This window comes from Anas acuta, chromosome 15 (assembly GCF_963932015.1).
Source record: "Anas acuta chromosome 15, bAnaAcu1.1, whole genome shotgun sequence".
NCBI classification, from domain to species: domain Eukaryota; kingdom Metazoa; phylum Chordata; class Aves; order Anseriformes; family Anatidae; genus Anas; species Anas acuta.
In genome coordinates this window covers 15860618-15885432 of record NC_088993.1, presented here as the reverse complement: position 1 = coordinate 15885432, position 24815 = coordinate 15860618, and the positions used below count along the sequence as shown (strand labels likewise).

The following is a 24815-nucleotide window of genomic DNA, read 5'->3' as shown; positions in this document are numbered from 1 at the left end:
GGTTTTAGTAGCCACAAACCATCTCTTCAAACAAGAAGAATGCAATCAGCTACAAATCCTCAAAATCTGCACTCCCCATGCATTGTGCCCAACAAGAAACAAACGTAAAGTCTGCTCATACCAAAGCACAGAGATGAAACATTTCCTCTAGCTTTGTTGGTGGGAAGGTTGTTACGCTCGCCCCAACTTAATTTATGTTCAAATGCCAACAAAACACACTAAATACTTTTAGCAGGAGACTGGGTGTACATTTTCTTAGAGGCAAATCTCCTCCTATAGATTGCAAAAGACATAATTAAGTCTAGATGCCTCTGATCTCTTCTCCTACAGCACAATTCTACCAGAGCACGCAGTACAGTGACTGCATCTGAAATTGCAATAAGGAGAGGACTTCCCAGGAACCAACCTTAATGTAATTCCTTCTATACAGCCTGCTGAGTCCCTGTCTTCAGAACAAAACAAGGATATCATTGGAGAATAAAAGAAATCACGATGGATACAATCTCTAACTTCTGAAAAGCGACTTTTCCATTAAAAGGTGTAAGGAACCCCCACATTTATGTACCAGTTTAAATGTCTGGTTTAGATGAAACTCCTCGTCCTACAACAAAGGACAAAGCTCTGCACACCTTTTGCAAGGTGCTGGTTTGCTTTGCTACACTCAAATAAACCATCTGTACTAGAAATGCATTCAAATTTCAGAAGATACAGGTCTGAACAATTAACAGCCATCTGTGTTTTCGCTAACAGATAATTAAACACTGGCGAGTCTGCAACAGAAGAACCACCTACAGGAAGAAAAGCCTGAGATTTCTAAAGCTTCTTAGGCACATGCTTAAGGGGGAAGAGGAAAAAAAGGTTAAGAAACCATTACCTCAGAGACAATCCTACAGAGATAGGCAGCAGAGCAGGACACAAGTGCGAATTCCGAGTAACCTAACCCTCCGCACTGACAGGATGACCAAACTCGCTTCTTGACATCTAGTCCCCCATCAAAATTCCTAAAATGTCCAAGGAATAACAACTCAGAAACACGCCCTGCATTGCTCAATCCTGGCTGTGAGAAAGAGTTGGAGGCCTCTGGCAGCGTTTAACGCGGCAAACAGCAGTTACACGCACCAAGTCAGGCAAGAGCTGGTGAAGAAATCGGGGTGCAACAAACCAAAGGTGTGCTCGGCATGCTTCGGTGGCTATTACTGCAGTCCATCGGCTGATGACAAAACAATATTTCAAGCTATCTCCTTAATTAGGGGATTTTTAAGATAAACAAATGAGCCCTACAGACCTCAGAAGAAAAATAATGTTATTGCAGTGATAAAAATCTACTTATCAATTAAAAATTCATATTGAATCAATCTAAATATGGTTATTAAACAACTAAAATGTTTGTTAATCCACTGTTAAAATAACAGACAAATTCTCATACCTGGAAACCTTCATGCACTTTTTTTTTTTTTTTTTTTAAGTCCTGCATCCTAAAAGCTTTTCATTTAGGGGGAAAAAAAAAAATCCTGCTTTTCTCTCTAGCTTTTATTTTCACTGTGATTTTCTTCATGCTAGCTTGATTCATCCTGCTGGCTTCCTACTGCCTTCCACAAAAAACATCGGCGTATGACAGGGGTACTGACACCACTCACATATTTATAATCTGAGAGGCGCTTTGGGATACAGGACATGACAAACTTGAGATTCTTAAAACTGGTGCTCAATCAATTCACCACACTGGCTCTGTTACAGTCCTCCACACACTATAAGCATTCAGTTAAAGAAAAGATTTTCCTTCAGAATTAGACCACAACCACTGACATTTCAGCCAAAGCAGCTTTCATCAGATCATTACTTATATTAAGAAGGATTTAGTGCCAGCTCAGGCCTCCTCCTAACATGACAGGGAGTTCCCCCAAGCACTGCTATAAAGAATCCATTCTTCCCACACATTGTACTTTTTTTTTCCTTAGAATGAAATGCAGGATTTGGTACTGATATTTGCACACCAAACGCTGATTGTGTAAATATTTAATCACTGACATAATCCAAGTGTTACTCGTCTAAGAACTGCTGAGTAAGCAATAAAGGAAGTTAATTACCAATACTCTTCCTAAAACACGAGAGCAGCAACATAAAGTATCTAGCAAAATGATCCAGGAATTACTCTTTATTCCTACTTTCTTCTTCAATTATACTTCAAGAAAAAACAATCTCAACACAAAAAAAATTTCAAGCAATCCTTTTAAAACTAGAAATAAAAAAGAAATTATTAACTGTCTCCCTCCTAGACCGAGGACATATCACATCAAACGTTGGAACATGTTCACAAAAGCAGCTCCACAATGCTACCTCTGGGAGCTGACAGTAAACAAGTGCTTTTTAAATTGATTTACGTCACCGCTCACATCCTCTCCAAAGCAAACATGCAGCCAGTCATTTCAAGAGAGCAGACCTGCACAGATGCAGCCACTGCAAAAAACCCCTTCTGGTCCTGGAGGGCACCATTTCCTCTCACTTCTAATGGCAAATCAGAACGTGAAATAGCTCAGAAGAGTGGGAAAGAAAGACAAAAGGGTGGGGAAAAAAAATCTCGTGTGTGTTTTCTTGTACTTACAGCCATGGTAGGATGCCGGGGAGCCTCCAGACTTTCCGTATTCTTGCTCCGAGTAGCTGGTGGAGAGGTTTGGCTGACTGGAACCTCGACCGAAGGTGATCTGGTTGCTGCCCACCCCGGTGGCCACCTGAGCCATGCGTTCTTTGGTCTTCAGGGCCTGGGCCCTCTCTGTCTTAAGTCGCTCGTCGTCCTTCAGCAGAGACACCAGCTGCTTGGATTTCTCCCTGACGTTGATGCCCTGGTCTTTCCCATCGCGATCGATATACTGAAAATCTTTCAACGTCTGGATAGCAAAAATATTCTCTTTACACTGCTGCGCCACTCTCTCCGAGCCAGTTTTGATCAGGTAATCTAAGAGCGTAAGGGCCTTGTACACGTGTCGCCAGTTCTTGCCGTGGTCGTTGAGTCGCTTCCAGATCATGCTCATAATTTCAGAGAAGGCCACAACGTTGTAAGTCAGATCTGCTATCTCAGTCATCAGCGAGCTGGAGGGGCCCCACGGGTCGTTAGAGGTCGCTTCCCGAACTTTTATTTCGGCCTCTGAGTAATTGTTCACAATGTTCTTCATCTGCCGTCTAATAGACGAAGTCGTCATTTTTATTTCCCTTTTTAATCAGCGCGGTGCTAGGACACAAACAAAAAAAGGGCTATATCTGCTCTTCTATGAACGTTTCTGAGCTACGAAGACTCCGTATCTGTGGCTTACTTGCAAGAAGTTCCACTACAATCATTTCCTCTCTTCAAGAAAATGACACGAGAAAATGAAAATCATGACCTAAGTAAGAAAAAAAAAACAAACAAAACAAAGCACGTTAGTGGCGTCTTTCATTATCCCTACACGGAAAGCAATTACGTGCGCTTTTGAGAAATTCTGGTAGTGATGCGTTTGCTCTCTAGATTTCTTCAGAAGATTCGAGTTTGAAAAAAAAAAGACAAAAAGCCCTTACTCTTCTCACCTTGAGAAGAATGGATAGACCAACTGCTGGGAAGTGCCAGCTATAAACAGGTAACGTCAAATGTCAAAGCTCAGAAACACCTGAGCTGCCAAAAAAGACAGAAAGCAAGAAATTATCTGCGCTGATGCCAATGGAAAACCTGAAAAGCAAACCAGAAACGAAGTCCGAGAAAGAAATTACGGATTTAATTTCCGACAAGGTAAAACCCATCTAGAAGTTTTAATTACAGAAAGCTCGGTGCTAGCTTGCAGAGTTTATAGGAAGCTGCATTAGAGCTGACAGCTGCGGTCTGCTACCCTTGCTGCAGGAGGCTGCGTACCGACACCAAGTGGATTTCCTCCACGTTGACCAAGGCGTTTCCGAGGCCCCAGATAAAGGCGACGAGCACTCAGTTTCAGGGCAGAGATCTTGAACCCTGCTCTGCCTTAACCCGAGGCCCAGGGAGGAGAAAGGAGCACCAGAGCGATGCACTCCAGCTCAAGGTGACCTTTAACGCTAAGCAGATTAGAGGGGAATTTTTTTTTTTTTTCCAAATGCACTTCCTTTGTGCATTTGACAGCGCTCACCAGATCCCCAATTTCTGCGCTGTATGTCTTTCAGGCAGCACGGAAGAATTTTTAATTATATGAAAATGGAATTGTAAAATTGAAATGACTGGCAAGAAAACCCAAGGACGAGCTCTGGAGCTGGAAACTTGCTTCGGTTATTTATGTAAGGTCACTGTTTTGAGTAAACAGAGGCCTATTAAGCTTTAGAATACATTACTCGAGCAAACCGGCAGATTTTGGTATTGCATTAACATCGTCAGACGTCTTTGACATTCACCACTTGTTTGAACTCTAACAGTGTTTGCCCCATTAGTAGATGGCATGCGTAACGTGTCCTCTAACAACTTCCCCCAACGCCCCAAAGACACAACCCGATCACTGACAACAGACACGGGGAGAATTAAAGCACGGATTTCATTCCACCACTGTTATCATTCCTCAGATTATTAACATGCCATTTAAAATGAAAGCAGAAGTGCTGGACAACACGCAGCTCTACAAAGGCTTCTTCGGTCCAAAGGCACACATGCATCTTTCCTGGAAAGCGACCGAGTGAGCTGAGCTACGGGAGTTCATTCTTCTACTAAAGTTAGGGTACCTCCTGAACCAGGCAAATAAATAAAATAAAATAAAGTCTTACCAAGGCCTCAGACACGAATCCTCATGTAAAGAGTACAAGAAAAGAATATCAATGTTGCCTGGACTTGTAACTAACCTACAAGGCCCTGCCAACCCCTCTTGGAGTTGCTTTAAATCCCCCAGCACACTCAGCCAGCCCAAACCAGAGCTCCCATCACGTTGCTGTGAACCTGGATATTTGTTCCCCGTGTTGTAGACAGGGGGCACGCTTTTTAAGAACAAGTCACCTTCCGTTTCTTTATGCCACTCCTGGTTTTATGGAAACTGGACATTTCCTGAGCTCTGAGTTTAATTTCTGGAAGCTGTTGCAGGTCTCCAACCAACCCTGCCACCTTCCCATGTCTCCCTTACACTTCCATTCGTGTATTTTATCACTCAAACAGATCTCAGTCTTTCTTCCTTCTTTTCAATGATTCAGGATTCTTCTGAAATTTAGCTGCTTGGCTTTGATTTGATCACGTCAGTATTTAGAAATTAACTGGAAAAGGGAGCACTTGCAAGGGCACTGAGCTCCGGCAGGACACGTCACTGGAAATAGCCCTTTGCTGGGAGAACTGAGTGTTCATCTCTCCCCCTGCTTCCTGTCTTTTAACCAACTGTGAATTTATGAAAAACGCTCTTATCTTAAGAGAATTATTTTTCTTTAAAGGCCAGGGATGAGAGGCCTCACAAAATACCTTTAAAAGTGCACTATGCTGTCAAGTGCCTCAGCTACGTGTGCACCCGTGACCAGACAAAAAGCAAAGTGTGCTTCATTACTTGCTGTAACTTCATAAGCTTTTGAAAATATCACTTTAATACCAGAAACCATATAGGAAAGGTGAATTTTATAGTACATGGAAACACGTGCCAGTCCTAAACGACACCAACTTCAGCCAGCAGAATAAATATAACCAAAGAACCATCAGAATCACAACACAAACCCTCACACCATCAGGGTGCAGGTCCGCCAGCCCATATTATGGTTGAAGAGATCAAAAAGCCAACTACCCTCACTACATAAAAGCGAGAAACCATTCCGAATGCACGATCAAAACCATCCACAGAAAGCTGGGGCTTTTTCAGAGACCTCGGTGCATTACCATCTCACAACAAACCACAAGGAAGTACAATGCTCCTGCAGCTTCAGCAGAAAGCTGGGTTTGCAGTTTTAACGCTGGAGTTGCAAAGGCAGCAGAAAGCAAGAGCCGCTGATTGTCACCATCCCTGGCCGACAGCAGGAAAAGCCCCATCAGCTCGGGGAGGTTTCTTTGAAAGATGAAGCAGAGAGGGGAAGGTGGAGATTCGTGCTCAGCTTTGGCAAGCCTTCCAAGCCGTCCCTTCCCGGTCCCTGGTCAGATGTTTTCTCTGTTTTATAACTTGTCATCTTTAAATAGATAGAAAAGGAAATGCACAACACTCTAGACCACACAGCGAAGCTTCCCCGTGCTATCAAGGGTTATCTGGAAGGGAATACCTAATTTCCCTTTCCCTCCACGAATAATCCCGGTGAATTCTTGCGGTGCTCTTTTAGATTCGGTGCGCAGACAGGAGGAATTCTTGACTGAACTTCTTCTCAACAGCTCTCTCACAAGAGATTAAATTCACTGAACACAATCTACATGAGGAAACCATATTTAATTTGCTGAGACTAACTCAGAAATGAGGCCAAGCCACAAAGTCCTTAATAAACTTAGTTCAAAGCTGCAGCCGTACAAATCCACCTATATACAGACTTCCAGCAGAACCCATTCCGATCTCAGGAATGCAAAACTCAACCCGGGGTTTGTCTGCACTGATAAAATGCCCTTCACTTCAAGCCTGAAGGTAAATATACACACAGGCCAGCTAGGTATGGACCAGAAACGCATGAAAAGCCTTTCACATCAAGTGGGCAAGAGAAAGGGTGAAAATTGACACTAGATGTAAGAAGTTTGCCAGAAATTTGTTGAAATTTTTAATTATCTCAAGCCACCCATGCCAACAGGTCTGCAGGAGGCAAGCACCAACTGGGATATCCACATCCACCTACAATTTCAAGGGACTGCACGTGAAACAGGAATCCCACAAAGCCACCAAGAGCCTCTGCTGCCCAAGATGTGCTGAAACAGCTAAGGGAAGCTCCAACATATTTTGAAGCTCCAATGTATTTTGAAGCTTTACCTCTACGCTTTGTGCTCTTGATGCTTTATCTCCAAGATGCAGCACGCACCTGTGGTCTCGGGTTAGTCGGAGAAGCCAGGGCCTGGAGAGTGCTTCTTGCCAGCCTGCAAGGAACCGGGCTAAAGGAAAGTGCTGACTCAGGGAGAAGTTCCCCCAGACAGACAGAAACTCACACCACACCTGCAAAGAGCAAACAGCACGCACACAAACACAACCCCAACCGTCACACTAAGACAACTTCTACTTCTGGCAAGGAGAAAGGATTCGCACCGCCTGGCGCTCTGAATTCCTACCCCAGGTTTCTTACGGGATCTTGTTATGCGTACAGATCCCAAATGCTTTTACAAAGCCATATTTTCCACAAAGAGGAACCAGGAAAATTGACAAACGAAGCATAAGGCTTTATTTAAAATTCAGGAATACAGCAACAGGAAAAATGTCTTCGCTGGCACTTTTTCTATGCCGGATCCCGCAGCGCTCGAGAAATTTTCAAATTCAGTTAATTCTTTCACACGCTTTTTTTTTTCCTTAGTCATAAATAATTCTTACAGAAGAACTGCAGACCACAGGGCTATCGTTACACTGCCTGCGGTATAATATCCTACTGTAGTGCAAACATTGTTCCCCGCACCAGACAGGAAGAGAGGCGACTGTACTTTGTGATGCCTTGGAGAAGAGCGCGAGGAGAAGCAAAGGAGCTTGGCACTACGCAGAAAAGCCAACAAGCAGCACACTTATTAGCTCCCTCTTGCTATTGTGCAGCAGAGAAAACAGCAATTCATGTGAATAAGACAGTAAAATGAAGACGCTGAAATTACCATCAATGCCCTTCCTTAACCTTCAAAATTATTTAGGAAATGAATTGCAAACACAGATTGGCAAAGGGTTTGGAGAACGGGGTTAACTCCAGAAGAAAGGTTTAATTTCCATTTTACACAGTTTAATGGTTTGTCCTCCTCGGTTAATTTCTGAGAAGAGGAAATGGCTCAAAATTAAAAGTTTTGGAAGCTTTCCACCCTCTTTTACAAATGAGAGAACAAGGTCAGCTTTCAGAGACAGCAGGTGGCCCAATGATTCCTTTAGATGAAGAGTTAATGCTGAGAGATGCCCTCCTTCAAATCTGGGCACAGCCACGAACGCCAAGGTTCGATCCTGAGCTGGTTTTACAGCCGTGCCTCAGACCCATGGAGAAACTCAGTCCTGCCTGCACGGCCATACAGCAGATTTACAGACACAAATTTGCCTTTTATCCCTAACACCTTTCTATTTAAATCAGGAGGGCAGTATTAGAGCTCAGCGGGGAGCTCAGCTCCTTACCCAGCCTACAGAAAGGGGGCACGGGGCAGAAATCCAGCGACTCACCACCTAGCTGAGCACAGCAGCACCACCAGAAGCAGGACCTGCCCAGGTGGCTGCCAGTGCTGTGACTTTGGCAGCTCCAGGTGCCCTGGCAGCCCGTGGCACAGCTGGAATTACCACAGCTGGAATTGCTGGCAGCGTGGGAGATGCTCCAAAGTGCTGCGAGCAGGGAGAGCCTCGGCAAGAGTCGTGCAGATCCGGGCAAACGATCCAAATCCGACCTGCGCTGGAGGTCTAATTTTAGGATTACAAGCTTCGACAACAGCTCTTTAAAAATAACACATTCCTCCTTCTCCGGCTAGGTCAAGTGTCACCGACAGTGCTAGCTGCATTTTATGCAGCACATCGCAGTTTATTTTTCGGTAGTGATACAGCAAGCACCGGGTGTGTAATCAGTACGAGAATATTGCGGAATTACAGAACAGCACAAGGTCAAGCCACTGCGCGCTGAACCAGAAATTCTAAATGCAAATTAATCCAACACAGCAGTGAAAATACCTCCCCGAACTCTCCAAAGGAATTTGTTCTCTGGGGATTACCTACTTGAATGAAAGCACTTCATCTTTTATTCTCGCTAATAGAGGAGGAAAAAAAAATCACCCAATGCCTGCCTTAAAATAAAAAGTAACGATTTGAAATAAATTCAGTGTACCACCAGGTACGTCAACTGGATTAAAGACGGTGGGAGACGTTTCTCTCTTTTCACATTTTCCTTTTGGAACAGAGGAGCAAGAAATATGATATTCTTGCCAGAGGCTGTGCTGTAGCCTATTACTGATTAGAAAAGTCCAGCCTTGACTCAGGCTGCTTAGTGGGTAACAGGGGACTATCAAAGGGAAGCCATCCTACCTTCTCCTCCAGCAGCTCAGAGCCCTGACAGATCAGCTCCAATCTGAACGCTCGCAGGTGTGTGAGAACTGAGCACGCAGCCAACATTTTGTAGCCGTGCAATTTTAGGATTCAACTGACAAGAACAACTACGATCCTACATATCCGTACTCATCCATCAGCCCTGGTATTTTCAGAAGGTACTTGCAGCTTACAATTACACCAAGATTTCATTAACTCAATTCAGCTTGCACTTTATTACTACGAAGCAGACGTCACCATGAGCAGTTTCTCCTATCCACCCACACACCACAGCCATGCAACCACATTAATAAATTCAATAGGCCAAAGGCAAATGCTCATCATGACACAGAGCAGGGAAAAACATCGGTTTAACTCCCCATCTTACCACTGCTCAAAGCCGAGAGACTAATTAGTACTTTTACCCTGCAACATGAATTTCTAATGGAAAAAACTATTCAAAGAACAGCGAGAGATGGAAAGCCCTAACTGTTTGTATGGCCAAGACACTCTTATTCTTTTTCAGTTCAGATTGTTAAGTGCACAGGCTGCTAACACAAACTACAAGCCTGTAAAGAAACAGGTGGTGGATTTAATTTCTTAAATATCTTTAATATCTTAATGCAGGTGTACGCTCACCACTAACCAAGCTGGTAGAAAATTCTGAAGTGGGAAACTTGAATCCTAAAATCCTCCGTGCATGCTGCTGTAGGAGCTTCCTGGTCAAAACTGGGGGTTTTGGTTGGGCTCTGCTGTCAGCAGCCGTGCTCACGGAGAACTGAGGACGTGGTGCAGGCTGAGCACAGCTCCTGGAAGCTGCTGTCCTGCCCCAAGCCACCTCTGCCCCTCGCAGCACTTCTGGGGACAGTGTGAACGGGCTCAGGGAGCGCATCGGCCCAGCTGGGCTTTCTGGCAGATCAGGTCACCCAACCGATTAATGCCAAGGTCGCTCTAATGCCTCTGAAGTACAAATAAGGGAAGTAACATTCATTTCGACAGCAATCTATGGTCACATTTCACAAGGCAAAATGTAAAGCTGCGCCTTGAAGCCCAAATTGCTGGCAGCAGTGAGTTTAATCCTGGGACTTGCCTTCAACAGGTAACAACCGTAAGAACTGTAAGGAGTGGGTTTTCTGGGAAATCTCCTTTACCACCCAGCTGCTCCTAACAGCAAGATTCATTTTGTTTAGCACTGAAGACAGCCACAGAAAATTGTCCTCTAGTTTTTCAAAACTGGTTAAGATCTTAAAATCTGGGTCCTACCCTTCTTACAGACTGATTTCAGCTATCTGTCCCATAACACTAGTCCATCTTTCCCTCTTATTCCCCTTATATTTTCATACTGTACTCACCACTCAAGTTGCCAAAATACAATTCAAATAACCCTGCCTCCTCCCTGTCTTCCTCCCAGAGCTGACTAACGTTCCTAGCATCACCACCAGAGCAGGAAAAGCAATCCCATCCCAAGGAGCCCTGCCTGGCAGAGAGCACGTGCAGCCAGAGAGCGGCACAGCGAGCCCAGAAGCAGCAGCCTGGGTTTAGCTGGGCTGGGTTTTCCAGGAAACAGCACTCACAAGCACTGCTGGTCACTCTGCTCTACTTTTGTGCTACCTTGGTTTCTGACTTTGAGCTCTAAGTGCATCTTTGATGGAAGTGAATCACTTAAAGGCAAAAAATAAAATCAACTCACTTGAATTTTCCTTGGTATGCTACTTCCTATTTGCTTCGTTCATACATTATTAAGGATCATCCTATTCACAAATGCAAATATTATCTTTATTATTATTTTTATATTATTACTGTGGAATTAGGAAAAAATAATCTGGCTTGAAGATGTGAATCTCACATTCTCCCATGCAGACATGTCCCAATTTCCAGCTGTTGTTGTAACGACTGCTGAAGGATGGATTCAGAAACCTAGAGCATCAATATTCTACCTACTCTCCTCTCTGCTCTGGACATTTAGATGGAAAATTATTTGAGTGGGAATTAGCTTGCTCTTCTCAAAGAGGATGACAAAGACTTGTTACTGAAAAGCATCTGTGCCTGTTTCATTATTAAAGGTCACTTTCTTGCCGTTAGCTCTTGCAGAGAACATGTTAAAGGCTCTTAGCTTTGATAGTCCGCATCCAGCAATTCTGTACGTGTCAGCAGGACTCCACAGACCCTGCAAGGAGTCCAAAAGGCAGAGGACAACACCTATAGCGTGTAATCCAAAAGTCAAGCCTCTGATACTTCTGACACAGCTGATTATAGCCTGAGACTTTTTTTGTAAAGCAAATCTTCTGTGTAATACTACTGTCTGTATAGCCCACAGTGCCTGCATCACCCTGTGGATTATTCTTTTACCCACTGTTTTAATGCAAATTATTAAAAGCATTCTCTCCCTTTAGATTTATAAACAGAACAAGAAAGCGACTTAAAAACTCACCCACTCCATTTTCTCTTTTTTTTTTTTCCAAGCGCATTCCATCTAGTCCAAATGCACAGAAATTCTAGCCCATTAACATCCATCAGCTAACAGAAGGGTAATGAATTCATCAATACTGCTAAAAGGCGTGGGTACAGCATCATGCTGAATCATTTAGCAACTACATCTGCAGCAAGAAGAGCTCAAACAACCCGCCTTACGCTGTCAGCAACCATCTTCCTGAAGGAGGCAAAATGAATGTATTAAGATCACCCTCGATTTCGTTACCCCTCTTGACGAGGTTGGTAGTGTCTCTACACACCGGTATTTGCGTGCCAATCAAATCCTGTCTGCTGCTGCTGCTGGTGTTCCCCTCCAGACATCAGCTTCCTCGGCCAGGCCACCTGTACTCTTGGGAGAAGCTTTCAGTGCTCATTTTTCTGCAAACGACACGCGGACCTGGCTTTCCCCTGCTCGTTAACACTGAAGTCAGAAGTCTGAAACTGAGTTTTCAGTTTGTAAAGAAAAAAATAATAATTAAAGCCAAAACACGTATTGTTCCCTCGACACCAGGCTACTGCAATTGTTAGAGTGCCAGACTTGACTCAGGTTTTTTCTTTGTTATCTGTTTACAAAGGCATGGAGGGACCACCTTCTCCCTGCAGCAAGAACTCTTCCCAACAGTGGTAAGTTCTGAACATCAGACAGGTAACAGCTCCCAGGATCAGTTGATCTTTGGAGAAAATACATTACTGACAGACATGAAAGTACAACTACCACCAACAAAAAGCCCATTCCTGTGGCTGGGACTACAGGTAGGGTATCATGGGGGTAAGAGGAACCCTATTATTATTATTGAGCACAAGAGTATTATGTTATCATTCTCTGAAAATAAAAGATATTTATTCTTTTTTTAAAAAGGAGAAAAAAAGAAAAAACAGGCTTAATAATATAAAGGAACAAAATGACATTCAAGCTGTGGATTAGAAACTACCTTGCTTGTTTTGCCTTGTTCAGGTACGCCAAGTCTGGTCGCCTCTGCCTCACAGCAGGTTTTAAAATGATAGTGAGTACATTGCACTGTTGTTTACACTTTCAGTTATAATGGTATCTACTCTAATTAAGCCCAAGAATAAAAAGTGTTTTGTTAAGGTAGCCTTTATAAACCAAGTACAGTTAATTCAACACTCAGTAACTCAGCTTCCTTAACATAGATACTGTCTTCGAATACATACACTCACACATGTGTCTACATATCCTTAACTCCCACGGCTTAATTCAATTAATACTATTAAATCTTTAATGCTTAGCTTCAAAGGCTTTTTTTTTTTTTTAATTTTTAATAGCTCTCATAGGTTAGCATGAATGCTCTAAGTCTTTCTACTATATTTTAAATAAACTCTCTTCTTTCCACTTTGATGTTTGCCTTTCTGACAACCCTCTGCTCTCTGAAGCTCCTGGAACCTTGTTTTCTGCAAAATGATGACATTACAAACTCCAAAAGATATGTTAATCACGGCGCTGTAATCAGGGATTTTTTCCTCTCACCTGCCCTCTGGGCTGGGAGTTGGCAATGGGACTGCTTTCATCAAAACAATGTGGCAACCCGTAAGGAGGGAGGGCGTAATGGCGAGGGAGGGGACTCTCGTTTGCATCTGTTTAGCATGCAAGCAGCAGGCGGTGCTTAATTCTCTTTTACTCTGGTTTCCCATGAAAGAAGAAAACGGGGAAAGTCACCAGATTTTATTAAAACAGCTAAAACAGCAGTTGTGACAAAACACAAGCCGGGTTTCAGGGAGCACGAGGCTCCAGGCATTTAAAGACAGGTCCGTATAGCGCATCTGATGGGCACTGGAGGTGTTCTTAATTGTAACGCTTTGCTTGTGCAGCAGCATCACCATTACAAATTTGACCAGCGAGAGGTCTGGTCTATACATATGTCTGCAGACGCACGCATATATAGAAATAGATGGAATTTACCAGTTTGCTACATGGTGAAAGCTCCCCGTGAGCTAACCCGGAGGCAGGTGACAGCAGCGTGCTTCCCTCCTGCCTTTACCCGGAGCACAGCATCCCCAGGGTCACAGCTCCTGGTCCCACCTGCCTGCCACCAAAGGGACAACAAAGTCAGTCCTGGTGGTGGATTTAAGCCTCTCTATAAAGCACGAGCTAAGGGAAAGGACAATCAAGCATTGACCCTCCTCCATTACAGTTAATTTTTCTTCTGAATTAGAAAAAAAAGAAATCCCTTTGTAAAATAAAGCTAAAAATCAGCATTCCCAGAGACAGGAAAGGCACTGTATGATATACGCTATCCAAGCTGACCAAAAAAAAAAAAAACAACAACCCAAGCCATGAAAAATCTGGCTCTGTCCCAAGGCACCCAGACACAATTTCATGCTGGCACGTACGTAGCAAAGAAACTTCTGAATTCAGGATGTGCAAGCCTGCTTCTTTCATTTACACCTGGAAAGCTCACCCTATGAAAAACCAACAGGACACAGTCAGCAAGTAAGCGACCAGCCCCACATCAAGAGCCCCCTCATATGTTCCAAGCAAAGCACACGCTTACATCCTCTGCTTGCTCTGAGACATAAACTGCAGAACAGAAACCCCCTCGGGAAGCGTACTAAAACCAGGCTGCTAAGGACAGCCCACAGAACTGTCCTGCCATTCCTCACATCTTCAGCAGCTCAGCAGCCTGCAGCGTAAGCGCAGAATTACCAGCACGAGCATCTCTCAGCCTTACACAGCTGCAGATAGACACAGGCCACGTTGTGCCTCTTAAAGCACACGTACGTACCCTCTCGGAGGCATCACATATTCATGTTATTGTGAAATTAAAAATATGCACTCTATTAGTTGGAAGATAGACACAGAAATGTCAATTATACTACGCAGGGTGCTCAAACCAGCAGGCCAGGCAAAAGGAGATTACTCACTAAGTAGTCAAATGTACCAAAGCCAGACTGTTTCAGACTGTCTCCGTGTTTCACAAAGGGGTCAGCGATTTGTAAATCTTAAATGCAACACTTAAGCAGTTTTGCAGACTGAAAAAAAAATCCTCACATCCTTTGAGGATACACCTCAGCGCTTCTCTGCAAGAAAAGTTTGAAGTGATTTTGCTGTCACAAAAGCATCCATTCTTTGGTTTCCCTGAAATGTAAGGATTTTGAAAACAACAAAAAAAAATCTTTTATAAACATTTCTGTACTTTACTTCCTTATTAAATCTTCCCCAAAGAGCCAGTAAACATACAAACACAAATATTTTTTAGACAGGTCACCCAGGTAACAATCTTTAAAAAAAAAAAAATCTCCAGAAAGCAGTTGTTTTTCTGAAAATGTACTAAAAAATGGGCTACATCATTATAATCCAAGGCAATAACAATCTTCCTGTTCTTCTGAGTAGCACATAAAAATTTCAGCTTTAGGAATATACAGGGGAATATTGTAGAGATTCTCAAAAACGACAACTGCAATATTAAATATTGATTTCTAAACTCTATTTGCATATTTCTAACAAGAAAAGTACTTGGTGTTACCTACGCTGTTTATCTAAAAGCATTCCAGCCGAGGCATTATCTTTACTTTCTGAGAAACGCTCTCCCAAATCAGTAGACAAAGTTTAACTTGCACAAAGTCTGCTCAGCAACAGCAGCAACAGAATAGTAACACTGCTCATCGCTAACAATCATTTCAAGCCCTTTAAAATTAAAAATAAAAACACTGCAAGAAACAATCATTACAATAAAACCATGCAATATGCCAGCATTTGCTTTGAAAGCAAATATTTCATGAGATAACAGATGCAAGTCTTATGCTTTCAAATGGTTATTATACAAAGAGGTTTTTATCAAATGATAAAATAAATAATTGGGTACGAGCGTTTTAAAGATTGACCACATCTTCCCTGGATCTGCACACTGCTGGAAATACACAATTCAGGATCTCTCTCTAAACTGACACTACTGGTCACTCTCCAGCAATGTCCCAAAATGGCAAAGTGTTTCGCTGATTAACTAACTGAATAATTAAAAACATTGAAGTTCTGTTTTTCAAATAATAATTTGAGTGCCTTCCTTTACATATAGCACACGACAGAGTACGTTCTGCTTGGCCATCAATCAGAGGATGGGCAGGCACATTAGAACAGTTCTGCTTAGAAGTGAAGGATGAGGATTCATTAAAGATTTTAATTTTTTGCTGATTTTATAGGGTTAGGGATTAGGCTTGATCGAAAATCTATGTCTAAAAGCTATTGTCACAAGACTCCTCCCTTGTCCACAGCTGAATCTTAGCAGAAAGGCGGCAGCACCAGCAACTGGGTCAACAGAATTGGCTGAGAAAATCCTCACTGCTCAAAAAAAAAAAAAAAAAAAAAAAAGTAACAATCATCAGGAGAATGGCCAAACCATGGCTTGGGTCAGTTCACCCAGTTAGCAGCACACAACTGGCCACTCGAGTACAGATTTCCCATCTGCAAGCAGGGACGTTTAAGGAATCTTTCGTGCCTCTGTCTCAGGGGAGGAAGTTGCTTTTAAAAATACTTTGTTTTGCCTTTCCCTAAGGAATATCAGAACCATATACCAATTATTTTAGTGTTTTTGTTGTCCGTGAGGTCCAACAAACAAAGGTCTTATTTGTGAACTGCACAACCCTTACACCAGTGAGCAATTACTCATGCGATTAGTCCCAATGAAGTCAGAAGAACTGTTTGAGAAAGAAATTGCTTGCCAACCTAAGGGTTGCACAATCAGGAAAAAAAAAATATAACAAAAACACAGAGGGGGATAAATTGCATCTGACAAAAAATACAATCAAGAAATAGCTGGTGACAGATTGTTATTTAAGTACAAGGAAGTGATTTAAACAGTCAGGAGCAGTTGTAATAAGCTTATACGATTCTCTATTAAGATTCTTAAAATGTCTTTGTTCTAGCAAAGCTATGAAAAGACGGTTGCCCTTGTAAAGGTTCAGAAACTACCAAATTGATGTTAAAGCTAGATATGAATGTGATTTCAAAGCAAGTAAAGGAAAAAAAGGAAAAAAAGAGCATCTCTAGCATCATTAGCACCTCTGTCGCCCATGTTCTTAGTTCTAACTAGCATGGGCACGATGAACATTGGGGGATTTCACTGTGGCAGAACTCAACCAGACCAAAGAGACCAACACGCAGAGCACAGAGCTCGCTCTACTCGTGTCTCTGCTTCTTAAATAATGGAAGCCACCGGCCTGATTTTAGGAGGTGTTACTTTACAGAAGTGACATCTTCAAAACTGCAGGAACGTCTCCACAAGCGAGGTGAACTCAAAGTTTGTCTGTTGAATTTCTACAAGGAAGCAGATGTGGCATTTTGTCCATGACCCTCAGCCTGCGCTGCCTGTCCTTAAGTAGTCACTTCGGGAAAAAACAGGCCAAGAAAGCGGCCGTGAGTTTAGCTATAGCTACACGGAACAACCACCACGCTGGTCTTCTGAGTTGTCTTGTGGAACAGATGTGAAACATCTCCAGGTAAGGTTCCCAGCACATTTTTAAGCAGCTTGAAGATTCAAAAAAAGGATTGGTATTGCTGAATTTAAAAAAAAATGTTAAATGATGCATTGTAAAACCAAAAAAAGCAAGTGATTCACAGATTAATGTTTTACCATAAGGAATAAGAACAGAAATTTCCATTGGAAAAGAAACACGCATGAAAACGCTGGGTCTAAAGGTGGTCAAATCTGAGCCACGGGAAACGTGTATATGACCCTACTGGAGACAGGAACTGGGACTGCTATTTAAACAGGCACTAAAATAGATGCATATGTGTGCAAAGTGCAAGGTAATTATGGTGGCAAGGAAGCATGTGGAGATAGAGAGGGGTCTGGAAGACAAAAGACAGGTTTGTACCATTTCTAGAGAAGCAGATTGCATTCAAGCGTTCTCCTGTCTAGGCCACCCTCTGAAACCATTCTGCTTTTCATGCCTTGTAAATTTGGTATTTATTACCCAGTTACGTGACTGAAGACTCAGCAACTGTAGACTACATTAATAAAACAGCACTTGGAGGAACGACAGGAGCAGCCAACGCCGTGGAAGAGAAGCGCATATATCAGAAGAGGGCTCAGGCAAGAATTTCCACTAATTACTTGAGGCAGTTCAGGGAGCTCTGTTCCTGGCCGTGGAAGGAAAATTATGAAATGAAATGAAAACAAACCGCACGCATCAGGACAACAAAACTCCTGAGTCTGAGGTTTTTGAGAACTTTACCCAGCCACCTCCACCATAAAGCCAAGATAAGGAGAGCCTGCGAGGCCGAGATGCCGCCAGCCCTGGGCTGGGACTGGTCTCCCCCTGGCCGGAGCCAGCTGTGCTCACACTGCCAGCGGGGACCTGCTGGTGCTGGGCTCTGCTCCGTGCCCTGCTCATGTTTCCCCACCTGGACAGAGCCGGCTTTTTCAAGTCGCTGTGCAGCCAAAGCATAAGCAGCGTGAACGGACCATGTCTGACCTTGAATGTGAGCTAGGCGAGGACTGAGATAGAGGCATTTATGTTAACAGCCCTGGGTGACACGAGAACAGATAGACACACTATTAACAATTAACAGATAGACACACTATTAACAATTAACACCGAGCAAGGCGTTGGGCCTGGGATCCATTTTTAAGTTCGGTTTTAGGAGCTACACCAAAATATTTGGGCTCATAATTACCTATGCTGAAGAAAAGCATTGCACTAAATATAGTCTTACCAAAATGAAAAGTTTTGAACATTTCTGTATAAAAATGCAATGGTATTGGGGTTAGAAAACACAAAAATACTTTAATATTAATTTTCTGATTAGTATAATCATTCACACAAACTCCAATTTGAGATATTTGCAGGCATTTAACTTCACGTGCTAACTCTGAACCTGTGCAGTACAGTTTGAGGGAACTCAGCCTCAGTAATTTCATTTTCCCTCTCCTTAACAACTACCTACAACTTCCAAACACTTGCAAACTATTTTCCCTCATCAACAGTTCAGACCACCTTCATAAAATCAAACCCCACATTTGAAAACCCGAGCCAAAATGTTCTTTGCAAGATGTCAAATAAGCCAGTACCAACTTTCTACAACTTTCTGCCTCCTGCACCACTCCCCAAGAGGCTGAACTGCTACAGCCATGTAGTTCTAGATTCATCCTGAAGCCTGCAGCCTCAGAGTTCACTTATTCTGTTATACAAGCATTCTAAATTTATTTTTCACCCCATAGAATAGGAAAGCAATCCTATCCCAGCCATCAAGAGTGATTAATGCTGCGATTTTCTGTAAGGTCTGCTATTCAGCACGTAGCAGTATGCAACCGAATTGGTGTATGGCAATGCTAGCGGACCTACAATTAGAACTAGGAGGTTTTATTCTAAAGGACAGCTCACATGTTGTTCTCCTCCACGGTGTCTCATGCTTGCTTAATGAGCAGCTAGGCTACTGAAATACACAGAAAACCGCTGCTCTTTGAAGCACTTAAGACAGCAGGATACTAGTACGTTTCGATACTTTCCCTGCACAGATCAGAGCAAGGCAGAGGGGGAAAAGCACATTACAGGCATTCATACAAACCAGACACCTTTCATTTTCTATTAGCAAGAATCCCAAGAGACAATTTAGCACTCTGCAAATATGGCACTGGAAGACTAGGAAGTTGTTTCCTGAGCACCAGTCATTACACAAAGATTTCAGAGGAACTCACAGTCTTCAGGGCCAGGCAAAACCAACAGCCACTTCCCCCCTCCTACACATGAGACCCATGAAGAGCAACATCACGAATATCATAGCTATTCAGTAATAGATTTCTCCTAAGACAGATTAAAATTTAATGGTTCCTTAAAAAAAAGAAGCACCAATTTCTCTACCCAGCAAGACTATCAGCATTTTTATGAAGTAACAAATTAGGCCTTTGGCGTTTTGCAGCAGCGATCCAAGATTTGAGGCTTCTCAAAAGCTCCAAGTTTTAAAGCAATCAAATGTCTGACAGCTGGAATGAAATTAGCATGATTAACCAGTTATGTAAATAATGATGCGGTCGGTACAAGCACAATTCATTTATGCTCATTGCATTATACAGCTTGCACTGGACATCAGATGTTTGTCAACTATTCATTAAAAGTGACTGTAAGAATAATGGACGTGAAAAACACCACGAGCACTACCAGCCACGGCACCTGACAGCCAGGGCTCAGATCAGGGCTCTCCTACTAGCACGGAACAACAAGGCAACTTCTAAATAACCCTTTTCTTCCCCAGTCATCACCCAAATCTATCTACCTCCTACCTAAGGAACAGGTCTTTTTTTTCCTCTTTTTTTTTTTATTCTTCCTAAACAGAGAGGTCCAACCTGCAAGACTCTTCATTTCTTAACGGCGGGCGTTATTTTTCAGCTGTCAGCACAGGGAGAAGTCTGCTACCCTAGGCTGCCGCGTAGGAGAACCATCGTCACGGCAGGATGATGCCGCATAGTTGTTTTATGACATCAAGGAAGTTGCAATCAGCAGCAGCAACTCAAACTTCCTGAAGTATAACTCGCCGTCAGCTCAGCCTTATCAGAATCCGTCTTCAGGAATGCATACTCATGGTTAATTTGTACTCGGTAATTTTCGATAACGCGGTTAAATATTTAATATACGGCAGATTATCTTTAAAACTCTGTCTAGCTGGTTTACCGTGACCCCGAGTTTGCAAGAGAAAATTTATCAGAAGTTTTGATTCTTCACAATGAAACACTATACATGAGCCTGTTTGGAAATAATGTATCTGAGAATCTGCCAAGACAAACAGATTTAGAAGCACTTCCTAAACAGGCCCTATTTTGCTGAAGATATTGTCAAGATATATTTGTATTTTAATTAGAAATCATTCTAACATCTTATATTTCAAACCTCAGCAATCCAGTTTTCTCTGACCTTGTCTTGCATAAAACACAGCAATACCGAATTATGCAAGAGTTCCATATTACCATAAAATATGTATTACAGTGGAGAGAATAATAAAACTGAACCTTGTGGCCTGATTTGCATTTTGAACTCCCAAAGTCAGTCTCCACAGTCTGCAACACCCGCAACATGGCTTAGCAATCAGAACCAGTCTGTACCTCCTGGTGAAAACGCAGGATTCGGGGAATTTGCTTAGAAAAATTACCAAAAAGCAGCATGTCCAATTTGTGGGGATTTTAAACACAACTCAGCTTTCCAGATCGGCGATAAGGAAGGGGAAGGGGGGAAGGAAGCGTTACACGCCCCTTAGCCAAATAAAATCGAGACCAAATATCTGCTATCGATACGCCCCGCAGCTTGAGAATCGGCAAGGCTCATTGTTGGCAGCCCGTAATAATCCCCGTGCAAACACAATTCACAGCTGCGATACCGATTAATACGGCAACGCTAAGTGCTCGAGACCGATCCGTAGCATCAGATCTAGCGCCAGCAGGGCGTTAAGAAGGGAAAAAAATAAATAAAAAATGAAGATTTCACATGGATTTAAAGAATAAATAGATGAGAGCAGCATTCCGCATGCGTTGGGGAACCCGGGCTCCGCGCCCCTCAGAGGGATGCGGGGCCGACGGTTGGGTCTGAAGGGTCTTGGGGTCGAAGGTTTTGGGGTCTGGGGGTTTCAGGGTCTGAGGGTTTTGGGGTGTGAGGATTTTAGGGCCGGTTTCCCCCCACCGTTCCCACAGCCCGGGGGCGGCCCCGGGGCGCAGTCACCTTTCCCGGCAGCTCCTGGCAGTGCCTCCTGCTCGCAGCCGGGGCTGCCATGATGGCCAGGAACTGTTGCTAGCGACCTAATGGAGACAACAAAAGGCCGCCCAGACCCCGCTGGGGGCTTCCACCGTCGCCACCACCCCCTCACAAGGGACCCCAGGACGGACAGACGGACGGACAGACACACGGGCCCCTCCCCAAGCCGCCCACCCCCCTCCAGGGCCCGGCCCGGCCCTAACCCCACCACCGGGCCCCGCTCCCAGTCGCGGGGAGGCCTCGCAGCCCCTCACGGAGGGGCCCTGCCCGTACCCCGACCCCCTGAAGGGGGGGAGCAGGCCGCGGGGAAGGGGGGTGGGCACCGGAGAGGTTGGGGGGGGGGGGGAGAGAAAGGGAAGGAAAATAAAGCGGCTTCCTTCACCACCACCCCCCCGAGAACAACCCGCTCTTCCCGCACTCACCTGGCGCTGCGTGCTGAGGGGGGAGCGGGGAAGGGGCTGCGGGGGGGGGTGTCGCGATGTGGCGGTGTCGCGATGTCCCGGTGCCCAGCCGCCGCCGCCGCCTCTGGCTGGGTTTGACACCCACACGCACCATCCAACATGGCGGCGGCCGGGAGGGGAGGGAGGGAAAGGGGGGGGGGGGGGGAAGGAGGAGGCGGAACCGGCGGCCGAGCGCGGCCCCGAGGCGCGGCCCCGGGTCGTCGGGCGCGGCGAGAAGAGCTGAGGAAAGAGAAAAGGAGGAAAAATAAAAATAAAAAATGAAATAGAAATCAAAAAGGCGCTCTCCTTCCGCACGTCCCTCTCCTTCCTCGCTCTCCTCTTCCTCCTCGCCCTCCTCTTCCTCCTCGCCCCCTCAGCCGGCCATGGCGGGCTCGCCTCACGGCCCGGCCCGCCCTCAGGCCACGACCCCCCCTTGCCCCGAGGGCGGACATTTCCTTCTCCTCAGGAGGTGGCCGGGACCCCAAAGGATCGTCCCTGCTGCCCACAAGCAGCCCCCGGGGCACCCCCTTCCCCTCATCCCCCCTCAGGATGGGGTGCACTGTGATGGCATTTGGGCGTTTAGGGGTGGTTTAGGGTCGTCCCCCCCTCACGATGAGGTGCAAAAGGATGGAGTTTTGGCATTTAGGGGCACTTCTGGGTCGACCCCCCTCATGGGATGCGAAAGGATGGCACTTTAGCATTTAGGGACACTTCTGGGCTGTCCCCCCTCACGATGGGATGCAAAAAAACTGGAATTTTGACATTTAGGGACACTTTGGGTCATCCCCCCTCAGGTTGGGATGCAAAAGGATGGCACTTTGGCATTTAGGGATGCTTCTGGGTCATCCCCCCTCACAATGGGATGCAAAAGGATGGCACTTCAGCATTTAGGGACACTTCTGGGTTGTCCCCCTCAAATGCAAAAAAAAAATTCAATTTTGGCATTTAGGGATGATTCTGGGTGGCGGCGGGGAGCATGTGTTAAGGGAGCTGCAGGCAGACCTCGGTGGTCACACCAAGGGGAGCTGTGCTGTGGCGGTAGGAGTGCAGCAGGAGGAGCCGGGCAGTCTGCAGCTCACGTTCTTCCCCTTTCGGAGCAATGACCAAAGCAGTGCCCCGGATCATAGGTTGGGAGAGGTCTCCTCACGGTTCTCTGAGTGTTTGTTCCCATCATAAAACCGTGAGACAATTCGAGGAAACGGGACGTGGCTGTTCTGGAGACAGCGAGGGTCGGTGCGGGTCAGGAGGAAAGCTGGCTAGCAGGACTCGGCTCATATTAGCGCGGCTGGCTCCAGGTAGCACTACGGGTCATTTAAAACCCAAATTTCTGAGGAATCTTGCCTTATTAAAACACAATAAAACAAAGGGAAACAGAGCAAAATCCAGCATGTAAGGCTGTGCTTTTCAAATGAAAAAAGGCCAGGCCGCACACTCCAAACTTAGAGCCCAGCCCTTCTGTCCTCAGAGCTGGTAGCAAAATTCCCCCTGACCTCAATCTGAGAAGGATCGAGGTTTAAATACTGAAGAACATGGACTGCAGCAAAGCAGAGTAAGCTGCATTAAAAGGAACTTGTTTTAGAAATGCTGCGAGTCCAAGTGCTTTGAATACCATCTGGTAGCTGGGAAGCCAAGTCTTCTGCAGCTAGCTGCAATAGTGGCTTAGCTGTTAACCTTGAGCTAGGAGAGCTAAGCAGAATGAAATTCTGGGTGAAAAAATAAAGCATCTGCAAGCATCTGACACTATCAGCAGGAGCTGAAAGAATACTTCCCTCTTTTTGTCTTCAGAAGAAACGGCAATGGTGGAAAACTAATGTTTCAGTGCATGTTCATTAATCCTAATGATTAGGTGCTGACAGCTCTAAAGAACAAGAAAAAAGCTCTTGTTTAAAATAACATGTGCAGAATAAAAGTATTCCTGCTGCCTTCTCTCCTGCCTACCTGCTCTCCTCTGGACAGACAACTCTCAAAAACAGGTGGGAGCTTCTTCTCCACTTCCAGCTCCATCCCAGGCATTTCTTGTGTTCTGTCCACAGAGCAAGTGTACAAATAAACGAACCCAGCAAAGAACTCCTACAGCTGGCACACCTGTATCAACAAAACTATTTTCTATCAACCAGATCAAGTCACTCAGCATGGGCAAAACAAGCCACCCAAGTAAAACTAAGCTCTTTTTTATTACGCTTGTGTTAACACCTTAAATCACGGTGTTTGTGCTAGGCTGGCCGTGTTGCCCAAATCAATACAGCTGCACCAGGAGAGATTTGCCCAGGCTGCAATGGGACCATCCCTTCTGGCGGTCTCCTGAGGACACCCACAGCGGGCACAGACTTGCTGCAGTGGATATGGGGCCCTTCTTATATCAGCCACAGCAGGTCACTGCCACTTGTCCTGTGAGTTTAAACCCAGGTGCTAGCGTAGCAAACTTTCCTCCCCAGTTCTGTCCTCTGAACAGGCTGTACCACGCCTTGGATGTTGACCCATGACACTCTATCAGGTTGTTCACAGCACGTTTCAGTTGTGTTGGCAGAGCCAGAGTTCAAGGCCATTATTGCAACATGACTTTAGCATCAGAAGCCGATAACCATGGCTTCTCCCCAGGAACTGCTTCGGCAGCAGAGCAGCCCACGTGGAGAAGGCAGATGGAGGCAGCGAACCCAACAAGTGGGAGTAAAGGGGCCTCCACGCCACAAGGAGCACAAGGATAACAAGAGGGGCTGCAGCGTGATGCCCGGTATGCAGGAGACTCTTCCAGCAGAGACGAGGCAGGCACGGCCTCTCCCAGCTCTGCCCAGCCACAGCTGCCCTCCTAGCTAACCTAGCAAAGAGCGGCTGCCAGGAAGCCCCAGGAGGGCCTGTTCCACAGCCATAATGTGAATATCGCCCACACAGCAACTGCCGCCACGTGGGGCTGAGCACACCACTAATTAGCTAATGAGTTTGTTCCAAATGTCTGGCCACAGTGTGACTGACAACAGGAACAGCACTTGAGAAGCACTGAACAATGACAAGTACATTCGTCTCTTCTTGGTGACCCCAGCCCCGCATTAACAAATAGGTCACAAACAACAGTGCTTTACAGTGATCTAATCCTCCAGCCATATGTCGGCTGACCGAA

At 44.9% G+C, this 24815-nt stretch overlaps 1 protein-coding gene across 4 annotated transcripts in view; it reads right to left on the bottom strand.

Moving 5' to 3' along the window:
- Nucleotides 1-21853, bottom strand: part of EPN2 (epsin 2) — a 42829-nt gene extending 20976 nt beyond the window's left edge. For 2 of the 4 annotated variants that reach the window (XM_068699500.1, XM_068699504.1), the window contains exons 1-2: nucleotides 21683-21852; nucleotides 2603-3377 (exon numbers count right to left, since the gene is read on the bottom strand). In XM_068699500.1, coding sequence (XP_068555601.1) covers nucleotides 2603-3197 — 595 coding nt within the window. In that variant the 5' untranslated portion in view covers nucleotides 3198-3377; nucleotides 21683-21852. Of the gene's footprint in view, nucleotides 1-2602; nucleotides 3378-21682 lie in introns of all 4 variants that reach the window. The other 2 variants (XM_068699502.1, XM_068699501.1) reach the window with 2 other exon arrangements.
- Nucleotides 21854-24815: the final 2962 nt, after the last annotated feature.